Here is an 11,809-nt window from a genome sequence, read left to right on the forward strand (position 1 = left end):
CTGGAAAAGACGGTGCTGGATGGCAATATATACTGCTACAAAATGTGCACACATCTGTCTACATCAATGGTGTTCTCACAGATGTGCGATTTACCCATGCCATGGGCACTGACAAACCCCTGGCCCATACAGACACTGGCTTTTGACCTGATGCTAATAGCGGCTTGGATGGTTATTTTCCTCTTTGGCCCCAATAAAACAATGGCTGTTTTTCAGAAACGTTTTGAAATGTGGACACTTCGGACCAAAAAACATGGTTCCATTGTTCTACTTTCCATCTAAGATGAGACCGAGACCAAGCCCAAGCCCAGGCAAGTCAGTAGCGCTTCTGGACTGTGTTGATGTATGGCTTCTGCTTTGCATAGTCAAATCTTAACTTGCATCTATGAATGCAGCGGCAAGTGTGGTTGACTAACACACGTTTACTAAAGTTATCCCAAGCCCACGTTCGTGATATCCATTACAGATGAATGATGCATTTGCATGTTCCATACTGGCCCAACATATTCAGAATTGGGGTTGTAGATTTTATGGCACTTTTGGTGGCCAAAATTACAGTGCACCCTTAATCCCAATGGTGGACTGGATTCCATAGCAGCAGTCGTGGTACTCACCCCAGGTTTGCCTGGAAAGGAGGTCTGTGGAATGTTAAGCATTTGTGGTGCTGTTGGCACTCCCATCTGATTTAGTCTGACTGTTGGCACACAAGCATAGTCTGGTTCAATATATGCAATAAAAAACAAAAAACATCTGAATAACAAAAATCTTTTGCAGCCATTTCAGTAACATTTTCCAAAGTACAGTTATTTGTCAAAGGTTAACCAAATGACACCTGAGATTTTCTATTCTACCCAGTGTGGAACTGACCTTGATGCACTCAAAATGTGCATAGGCACAGATATATAGTAATGTATGTGAAATGCAGCTCCTGCAGTCTTGCAAAAGTTAGCTGACAACACCAAGAAAACATTTACAATCATACAAAAAGTCAACCAGTCTGAATTGTTGAAAGACTGCAGTGCAATTTCATAAGATATTAGCGGTGTGTCAAACATGCTCTCACAAATTAGACAATGTAAAATCAAATTAGTTCTTCTCTTGTTTTTTTTTATTCTATTAACACCTGTTTAATGAACCAATTGAAACTTTTCAGGCAAGCAGAGGAGACTTTTTCCACACTAGCAGCCTCTATGCAAGAGTCCTTTCTAAAGAAGCCCATTTGTATGCACAGGGCATAGAGGCCATTCCAAAATGCACACAAGGTCCAAAGCAAGAGGAAAAATTTCTCACATTACTGAGACTGGGAGATGATTAAGAGAAAGTGCGTCTCTGAGGGTGCATTCACATTAGCACTTTTGGTGCGCACCCAGGTACGTTTGACGTCCAAGTTCAGTGAGGTTGGATTAATGTGAATGCCGTTTTCCGAACTTTACATTACATTTGAGTGGAGTCTAATGGCTTCTTTACTGCATCCGTGCTATGTGTGATTAGAATTCAATGTTTAGGTTTTGTTGTTGATAAACAATTGACTGTAAAGTGCATAAAGACATTAAAAGAGACATTATTCAAATGACAAGCGGGTTGCGTTGATCTCATCTTTGGACACACATTGCACGGAACAAGTCAAGCCAAACTTTTACTCTCAACACGCAGCCACACTTACCCAAATAGGGAGGGAAGTGAAGAGGCCTGCTTGCGGTTGCGTAATACTCCACTGCTTTTTTGAAACGGACAAGTTTGTCATCGGTTCTGGACTAGAATACAAGGTGACAAGATTATCGTATACAAAACATATAGAGAATTGTAGGAATAGTTCACACAGAAATGAGAATTTTGTCATTATTTACTCACTCTCGTCCCATTTCAAACCCAGATGCTGTTACTTTTTTCCTACTGAACACAAAGGAACAATAAAGGCATCATATTTTGACTGAGAGATATGGCAGAGGGCAATATTTTCAGTGAATAACAACTAATATTTTGGTGAGCTCTTCACAAATCTATCATGTGACATAAGGACTACATCTATGGTGCTTTTTTTTATTCTATTTTGTCCTTTTTGCAATAAACTGGAAAAGATTTGCATGAAGATTTTTCCAAAATGTTGTTCTGTGCTTCGTGAAAAACAGCATACAGGGTTGGAACTACATGAGAGTGAGTACATAATGACTGAACTTTCATTTTTGTGGGTAACAAAAAACAAAACAAATGTCTTCCACAATTCTTGGGTGCTACAAAGGCATGTCAGCTTACCTGAGAGTGCTTGAATACGTCTTTAGAAATAGCTTCCAGGTCATTGACATCTTGTAGGTTGCGGACGTAGTCAGCTACAGCCCTTATGACGACATCACAAGGAGGAAGAACAAGCTGGTGTGCACGGACCTGTGTCAGATAAAACAACCCATCAAACCCCCATCAAAAGCTCCTTCTGCTTAAAATGTGATGGGCGTCATCTGAACGGATACAATCTGACATTGTCGCAAAATATTCATAAATATACAAAATGCAGAGGTAATAAGGTAATTAAACGTATTTTCTTTTAAAATCAGACATTTATGTTGATATGTGAATGATTTGTTCATAAACTAAACTTCAGTTCCTACTAATCAATGGATATCATAAATTAGACAATATCAAAGGTAGATGCGTGTAATATTTTCAATGCTAAATATCTTTCACGTAACACACAAAAAAAAAGATTTTAGGATTTACACAAAGTTGAATTGAGTAATCTTTAATAAAATAATACACAAAATGAAATATGTCTGTAAATGTAAAAAATGTAAAAGTATTTTTGTTTCAGTTTTTACAACCACGTTGTTGTTATTTTTAGTTAACGAAAAGGTTTTCATTCAGTTTTCGCCTTCATTAATAGCACTGGCACTTTCAAAACATTGATCTTGCTGTTTAAGTGATTGGCCCAGCCCGACACCGCAACATTGACTCAACTAATGGTGCTAGTCTGGGGTGGGACTATCTGTTTGTCCAACCAATGGAGAGTTTTCTGGAATCTATTTGAAAATAGTGATGTTTAGTAGTGCGATCCCATTTGCAAAAACTGCACATTTCAGCGCTCAATGCATCGCGACATGACGAATCAAATTGACCTTGATCATTTTACAAATAAAGAGGTCACTGTACAATTTAAACATACTGTAAGCTTCAGAACTCAAAACTTCCTCCTCCCTGCAAAAAGTGCATATGTTGAAACAAAGCTGCCAAATTTCTCTACATTGTGATGTCACACTGTGATAGACATTTGCACGTGACAACCTTCCCAACAACACATCAAAGCCTACTTTATATGATCACCTCCGTAGCCCCGCCCAGTAACAGTGAACAGTGAGATGGCGACGAGAGTGATTTTGGTGCTGCTTCTCCTTTAAAGGGATAGTTCACACAAAAATGAAAATTCTCTCATTATTTCCCATGCTATCCCAGGTGTGTATGACTTTCTTTCTTCACCAGAACACATTTGAAGAAAATTAGACCAATATCTTGGCTCAGTAGGTCCTTAAAATGCAAGTGGATGGCGATTACTCTTTTGAAGCTCCAAAAATCCCAGATAGTCAGCATAAACGTCATCCATATGACTCCAGCAGATAAATTAATGTCTCCTAAAGTGACATGAGATCTTTTTCTCTTTTGGTGAGAAAAAGATCATTATTTAAGTACTTTTTTAACTCAAAATCATGCTTCCAGTCACCAGCGGTATGCACATGTGACTTAATCGCATTGGCACTTGAGACACGCGTGAACTGAGGCACATGCAACACAGCCGGAAAAGCAGGGCTGTTTACATGTGGAGGAATGCTGTACTGAAGCTTGTTTGGTTTTGCTCTGTATTTATCGGTTTCTTTAATGGTGTGTTTGTTTGCTTATTCTGGATGTCTCAACCGAGTGGAGAATGTGAGACATCCGTACATCCAGTACATCCGTGATATGACGTGATATGTTGCTTTAGAAGACATTAATTTAACCGCTGGAGTCATATGGATGACGTTTATGCTGACCATCTGTATTTTTTGGAACTTCAAATATCAAATCACCATCCACTTGAATTTTAAGGACCTACTGAGCTGAGATATTTTTCTTCAAATGTGTTCTGGTGAAGAAAGAAAGTCAAACACACCTGCATCATGAGAGTGAGTAAATAATGAGATAATTTTCATTTTTGGGTGAACTATCCCTTTAAGACTTGACAGTAAATGCCCACAGTTATGATTGTCTCTCTGCTCTTGGCTGACCTGAGTCAAGAGCAGAGAGCCAATCATAACAGTGGGAGTTTACTGTCAAAGTCTTAAAGGAGCAGCAGCACCAAAACCGAGTGTTTCTGACAGAGGGTCCGAATGAGGGTTGAAAATGATAAATTAAATGTTATTTGAGCAAAATGCTTTTTTTATCTTATACGTCAACCTCAAGAAACATGCTTTTTGACCTTGTAACAAACCCTATATCTCGGTTTCATGTAACGAACACAAACGCACACACACATACACACAGTTGAATTCAGAAGTTTACATACACTTTGTTAGTATTTGGTAGCATTGCATTTAAATTGTTTAACTTGGGTCAAATATTTTGGGTAGCTTTCCACAAGCTTCTCACAATATGTTGCTGGAATTTTGGCCCATTCCTCCAGACAGAACTGGTGTAACTGAGTCAGTAGGCCTCCTTGCTTGCACAAGCTTTTTCAGTTCTGCCCACAAATTTTCTTTAGGAAATAAAATACCTTAACTTTGTTGTCCATAAGCCATTTTGCCACAACTCTGGAGGTATGTTTGGGGTCACTGTCCATTTGGAAGACACATTTGTGACGAGCTTTGACTTCCTGGCTGATGTCTTGATGTTGCTTCAATACATCCACATCATTTCACATCATGATGCCATTATTTTGTGAAGTGCACCAGTCCCTCCTTCAGCAAAGCACCCCCACAACATGATGTCCCCCATGACACCCCCATGCTTCACGGTTGAGATGGTGTTCTTCTGCCTTCAAGCCTCACCCTTTTTCCTCCTAACATAACGATGGTTATTATGGACAAACAGTAATATTTTTGTTTCATTAGACCAGAGGACATTTCTCCAAAAAGCTCTTTGTCCCCATGTGCACTTGCAAACTGTAGTCTGCCTTTTGTATGCCAGTTTTGGAGCAGTGGCTTCTTCCCTGCTGAGTAGCTTTTTAGGTTATGTCAATATAGGTCTCGTTTTACTGTAGATATAGATACTTGTCTACCTGTTTCCTCCAGTATCTTCACAAGTTCCTTTGCTGTTGTTCTGGGATTTATTTGCACTTTTCACTCCAAACTATGTTCATCTCTAGGAGACAGAATGTGTCTCCTTCCTGAGCGGTATGATGGCTACGTGGTCCCATGGTGTTTATACTGGCATACTATTGTTTGTACAGATGAACGTGGTACCTTCAGGTGTTTGGAAATTGCTCCCAAGGATGAACCAGACTTGTGGAGGTCCACAATTTTGGCTGATTTCTTTTGATTTTTCCATGATGTCAAGCAAAGATGCAAAGAGTTTGAAGGTAGGCCTTAAAACGCATCCACAGGTACACCTCCAATTAAGTAAACCTCCTATCTGAAGCTAATTGGCTAATTGACTAAAGGCTTAACATACATTTTTGAAATTTTCTAAGATGCTTAAAGGCACAGTTAACAGTATATGTAAACTTCTGACCCAGTGGAATGGTGATAAAGTTCATTCAAAGTGAACAATCTGTCTGTAAACACCTGATGGAAAAATGACTCGTGTCATGCACAAAGTTGATGTCCTAAACAACTTGCCAAAACTATAGTTCGCTACTATTAAATCTGTGGAGTGGTTTGCAAAATGAGTTTTAATGACTTCAACCTAAGTGTATGTAAACTTCTGACTTCAACTGTCCATGCACAGAGAATGACAGCTACTAAAAGTGATGATCACACACAGATCTGCTATTCTAGAGTTAAAACTGAGTATAGCCCACTCTATTCTAGCTCACAGTGAATCAATAAAGCCATCTGCCAAGCAACACAAACACTGAGAACAGATAACGCAAGGTTACACATCATTGTTCCAATACTCAGTTCAACCCCTTTCCTTTGTACTTGAAGTTTGCTGGATTTGTCTGGGTGAGATTCAAAGATTCAGACGATTTAAAACCAAAAGAATACTTGTTAAAGACGGTGCTGAAGCGATTTCGCATGGTCCCTTATAAGTTATTTGCCAGGCCTCATTTCAATCTGGTTGTCAAGGAAACTGGTCACAGCGGCTTGTTACAGAGACTGAAGTCTTATGTTTGCACTATTTAAACATTACGTTGTGAATGAAGAAAACCTCCAATTATTAATAGCTCAAAACAAACAGCTGCGATACATGCAAGGGTAATAAGCACAGCTAAATGAATGAAAATGTTATATTATATAGATCCCAAGGCCAAATGAAAATGTTTCAATTTACACATCGGATGACAAAAACATTTCATTTGAGTGGCTACGTTTACATGGACAACAATACTCTGATTATTGCAATAATCAATGTAGAGGGAATAATTAATAGAAGATGTTTACATGATCTGGGCAAACCTCTTCAATCCCATTTGCATGCAACTTGCCATTACTCTGATTATTCGCTCTACACTGGCTGTTGACAAATAAGTGCAGCTTCTTCTGTATCGGAATGTTTTCGAACCATCATCCATCTGTTGCACTGGCGCACTTTCGTCAGAGTGGAAGAAATGCGATTACATGCTAGCATAAAGTGATAAAAATAGGAGTTCTCCACATATCTTACTACGATTAGCATTTCTCTGATTATTAGCACACATAATCACAATTAAATAATCGCAGTATTCTGTTTACAAGAGCAACACTGCCTTAATCGCATTGTAATAGCATTATGAGGGTGCATGTAAGCAAAGTCATTGTTGCCGTTACCTTCAAGGATGCTAAAGGGTGCTCAGGACCAAGTAAACTCCAGTGAAAGGCAGCCAAGTCTTCATCAGGCAGTATGTGATTACCTTCAAAAACAGTATTTAGTTATTAGACCATGAACTGCAAGGAGAGTGTCTTATTACTGCAGCTGAGCATTCCTTAGTAAAGAAAATTAACAAGACTATTTCAAGACACTTAATGTGTAAAATGAAAATCACAATACATATATTAGTTTTTGAAATATTAAATAATTTGCATATCAAATTGGAAATATTTTTAAAAATTAAAATGTACCTAAAAGTGAAGCAAAAATGACAAAACGATTTGGATTGAGATTAAGCTGCTTGGCAACTTCATGCATCAGGTATTGGCTGGTGGTGAGGCTCTTGCCATTGCGGCTCAGTTTAAGAGCATGGGCACTGAAGTAGCATGGGATGTTGCACAAGGCATAGTCAGAATCATAGGCGACCAAGCCATGGAACCCATTTTCTCTAAATAAGGCAATTACTTCCTGGTGATGGTCCTCGATTGTCTGGACAACCTGAAAGAGGAAGCAAATTATCGGAGCACTCATTAGAAGACTGGAAACAAATATACATATAAGGTGACTACACTGCAGTGCTTCGCATATTTCCATGTGGCTTATTTTGCTTGGGGAATTTTTTTTTTTTTCCTGTATTGCATAATTATTTCTCTGTCAAATGCTTTATTGATTAGTAACCAATAAAGATTAAATTAAATGCAATAAATTAAATGCTCCCTAATGAATTCCTCTATAACATGCAATGCACACTATTTCTTTATATTATATTCTATGCCAACTAATTACACATTGTGCCATTACATTTTATGGGTTGATTTAAATGGGATAGAACAATAAAATCAAATTATTCATTATGCAAAATTATGCATTCGACAAAATAAAAGATGACACTGTATATATTTTTTATTTTGTTAGAAAAGAAGCCCTCATAAGTACATCGTTTTAATATACAGTATATTATATACACTCACTGAGCACTTTATTAGGAACACCTGCATATGCGAAGCACTTATTCATGTGATTATCTAATCAGCCAAGCAGTGTGCCAGCAGTACAATGCATAAAAGCATGCAGCTACGGGTCAGGAGCTTCAGTTAATGTTAATGTTCACATCAACCATCAGAATAGGGACAAATGTGATCTCAGTGATTTGCACTGTGGCATGATTGTTGGTGCCAGACAAGCTGGTTTGAGTATTTCTGTAACTGCTGATCTCCTGGGATTTTCACACACAACGGTCTCTAGAATTTACGCCAAATGGAGCCAAAAACATCCATGGAAAACCCTTGTTGATGAGAAAGGTCAACGGAGAATGGCCAGACTGGTTCGAGCTGACAGAAAGGCTGTGGTAACACCGATAACCGTTCTATACAATTGTAGTGTGCAGAATAGCATCTCAAAATGCACAAGACATCGGACCTTAAGGTTAAGGATGGGCAACAACTAGCACCATGGTCGAAATCACCGAGATCACACATTTCCTCATTCTGATGGCTGATTTTAAAATTAACTGAAGCTCCTGACCCATATCTGCTTGATCTGAGACATTATACTGCTGCCACACGATTGTCTGATTATATAAATCGCATGAATAAGTAGGTGTACAGGTGTACCTAATAAAGTGGTCAGTGAATGTAGTTATACCTGTGCTGATAAACTGAATAATCTTCATGCTTTTAAATCAATAGACTTGTTTATCTGCACAATTTAAACTTGCTTAGTTATTGATGCGGAGTATGTTTGGATAGGTGTATTTGTAGGTAGAAGATCCCAATTTTGAAAATCTGCTTAGGGCCCACAAAATGCTAGGACTGGCCATGAGATTCAGAATTTGTCGTCAACAGCATGAATCCATGTACTCATCCTGATTGTGTCAACATTCCAGGCTGGTGGCGGTGGTTTATTGCTGTGGCGAATGTTTTCTTGGCACACTTTGGGCCTGTTAATACCAATCAATCATCGCTTGAATGCCACAGACCATTTGAGTACTGTTGCTGACCATTTGCATCACTTCATGGCTGCAAGTTACACAATCTTGTATAGCAAAGGTTGTCTCAAACAGGTTTCATGACCATGACAATGAGTTCACTGTTCTTCAGTGGCCTTCCCAGTCACCAGATCTGAATCCACTAGAACACCTTTGGGATGTGGTAGAACGGGAAATTAGCAGCATGAGTGTGCAGCTGACAAATCGGCAGAAATTGCATAATGCAATCATGCCAACATGGACCAGAATCTCAAAGGACTGTTGCCAACATCTTGTAGAATCCATGCCCCCACGAATTGAGGCTGTTTTGAGAACAAAGCGAGGCCCTACCATTATTAGTATAGTGTTTCTATTAATTAAGAGTGTGCTTTAATGTATTCTTTACATTTCTTGTTGTTGATCTCAATAATCCACAGTTTACAAGTATAAAATATATTTTCCAGTCATTTTCCATGCCTGTATTAATAACAGCAAGTTATTTCTTTAATTACCCTGAAAACAAAATAAAGGAATTAGTCAAAAGCATTTGTGGGGAAGAATCTCAGAAGTGAAATCAGAACATTTGGCTCTCTTTAAAACCAGACTCACGAACTTGGTCATGGCCTCTAGGGCTGCTAAATCTCAGCAGAAGTGACGCAGAGGAGCATGCAGCCAATCACAGAGCAGAGCTTACTCTTCCTGTCACAGGGCACTGCAGAACAGCCAATCACAGTAAAGAAAAGGTGGCCCTTCACTTTGCCATCACAACCTTAGTACTAACCTAGTACTATCCTTTTATACACATACACTATACACACACACACACACACACACAAACCTTTGTGTAGGCTTATAAAGCATGACAATATCTGTTTTAAATAAGACATAGGCACATCAACCATGCAAATCCATAGGTTATAAAATATTCTTGTATAACATTTTGACAGCTATATGCATTGTGTTTGGCAATACAAAAAGACAATACAATTAGGTCCACACATTTTGCAGTCACTTTTAATTCCCATCATTTGAATAGCCTCTTTCTAGGTGCCCATAGAACTAAATGTGATCTGATCGGGCATGTACCACCAGCATGCCAAACAGATTCATGCCCAAGTTGGCTTACGGTGCTGAGAGTGATCATGTTAGGAAGGTTGAACCTACTAATGTCAGCCTGCAGAATAACAAAGCCATGCACTCCTGACTTTGAACACTGTGCTGACTGGTTTAAGAAACAAAAAAGGCAACAGAAGGCTCAATTTCAGAGCTGAGCATCAAGCCAACAGTTTTGGAACATGACATGGCTTTAGTAGTCCATCTAGGACAAGCTTAGGTCGGTTTTAGCTGTTTGTTTGTTTTTTTAGGCAGGGGTATACAGTGTTTGATGACCCAATAAGAGAGCCATCTCATTAGTTGACAACCTTCTACTTGTAAGAGGAGGACTTTAGGGCTGGTTCTGCTAAGCTAACGGTGGCATACGGGCCAGACATGGCAACAACACAACAAGCATCTGCTGCTGCAACACTCACCCCGATGTGGAACCTGAGGAGCGCCAAGCGGATGCAATGGGCCATGCACACCGGAGGCAGGAACCAGACCTTGGGCGGCGGGGTGCCCTTGTTCTGGACGTGGCTGACGATCTGCTGGGCGGTCTGCGTCTCGTTCACCTGTCGCTTGACCCACTCGTGGAGACGGCCTTTCTCCAGGGCGCCATGGAAGCACACCAGTAGCTCGATGTTGCCGTGGAAGCAGGCTTTGGCAAGTGCGGCTAGGTACCCGAGCATGTGGTTCCACTGGCCTCCGCTTACCCAATCGGTGTAGAAGCCGCCGTAGAGCCTGTGCAAGCAGTTCTCGGCGTCCACCAGCAACCGAAGCGGGGTCTGAGGGGGTCTCTGCCGGCCGCCGCCGACCAGACTTCCGCGGGCGAGCTTCTGGAGCTCCACCGGCACCACGGCGTTGGGGCAATGCTTCTCGATGTATTCCTGGAAACCCTGCACACCCATAACTGCTGTCCGAAAGTGTGATGTCTGTTATTTTGGGTTTAGTATGAACGTTAAAGTGTCTGGAGGAAACGGAGAGTGTTGCGAGCGAGCAGTCTCTCCCGAATGCTGAGATCCGAACTTAAGGAATATTGCGGCGGATGTAGAAGTTGATCGGTCGAAAATCAATCAAACCGGATTTGCATCTGTAGTTTTTTGTGAGTTGTTATTTGGTTCATGGCTGATAGCCGCCGTGTGCAACCTTATGGAGCCATGTCTGCGGTCTGGATGTGAGGGAAAGAGGCGAGCGCAGCGACGCAGGGCACGTAGTGACACCGGAGGAGGAGTCTGGAGTTCAGGTGGGCGTGGCTGAACAGCGGGAGAACTGTTGCATGTTCAGTCTGGCAAGCTTTACATAGAGGGTCATTAACAAATAATATTGTCCAAAGTTATGAATGTGATTTTTTTTTATTTTATAAAATCTACTTTAAACATTTATCATATTTTAAACAACATCTATTGCATAAAAAATATTTAAACTGCTGAAAAAAAAAATATTTTTTGTAAATTTTAAAAATAGGCTCTAAAATACTTCTGAGTGCTGCTTGTTTTTCAAATAAATAATTATGCAAACTTATTCCAAACTACTTATGACAACATTTATTTTATCTGTATAATTACATTTTTAATTTTAATGAGGATTTTAATTTCTTTATAATTTATCATTCTATCACATTTATAATTTGAAATAAGTAATTTTAATCATGTGGATCCAATCTATCGGAGTCAATCAGGATCGAAGAGGTTGGTCATTTGCAACAAAGTGAAATATTTTTAAGTCTCAATCGATAGAGGGCGCCAATACACTTTTTATATTTGTAAATTAGTAGACAGGGTA

At 39.7% G+C, this 11,809-nt stretch overlaps 1 protein-coding gene across 1 annotated transcript in view; it reads right to left on the reverse strand.

Annotated features, from left to right (window-relative positions):
- Positions 1-11,225, reverse strand: part of LOC127632850 (constitutive coactivator of PPAR-gamma-like protein 1) — a 42,458-nt gene extending 31,233 nt beyond the window's left edge. The window contains exons 1-6 of the mRNA XM_052111657.1: positions 10,462-11,225; positions 7,218-7,464; positions 6,927-7,009; positions 2,254-2,382; positions 1,664-1,754; positions 615-694 (exon numbers count right to left, since the gene is read on the reverse strand). Coding sequence (XP_051967617.1) covers positions 615-694; positions 1,664-1,754; positions 2,254-2,382; positions 6,927-7,009; positions 7,218-7,464; positions 10,462-10,935 — 1,104 coding nt within the window. The 5' untranslated portion in view covers positions 10,936-11,225. The remainder of the gene's footprint in view (positions 1-614; positions 695-1,663; positions 1,755-2,253; positions 2,383-6,926; positions 7,010-7,217; positions 7,465-10,461) is intronic.
- Between the last annotated feature and the right edge of the window lie 584 nt (positions 11,226-11,809).

The sequence above is a fragment of the Xyrauchen texanus genome, chromosome 39, assembly GCF_025860055.1.
Source record: "Xyrauchen texanus isolate HMW12.3.18 chromosome 39, RBS_HiC_50CHRs, whole genome shotgun sequence".
Taxonomy (NCBI): domain Eukaryota; kingdom Metazoa; phylum Chordata; class Actinopteri; order Cypriniformes; family Catostomidae; genus Xyrauchen; species Xyrauchen texanus.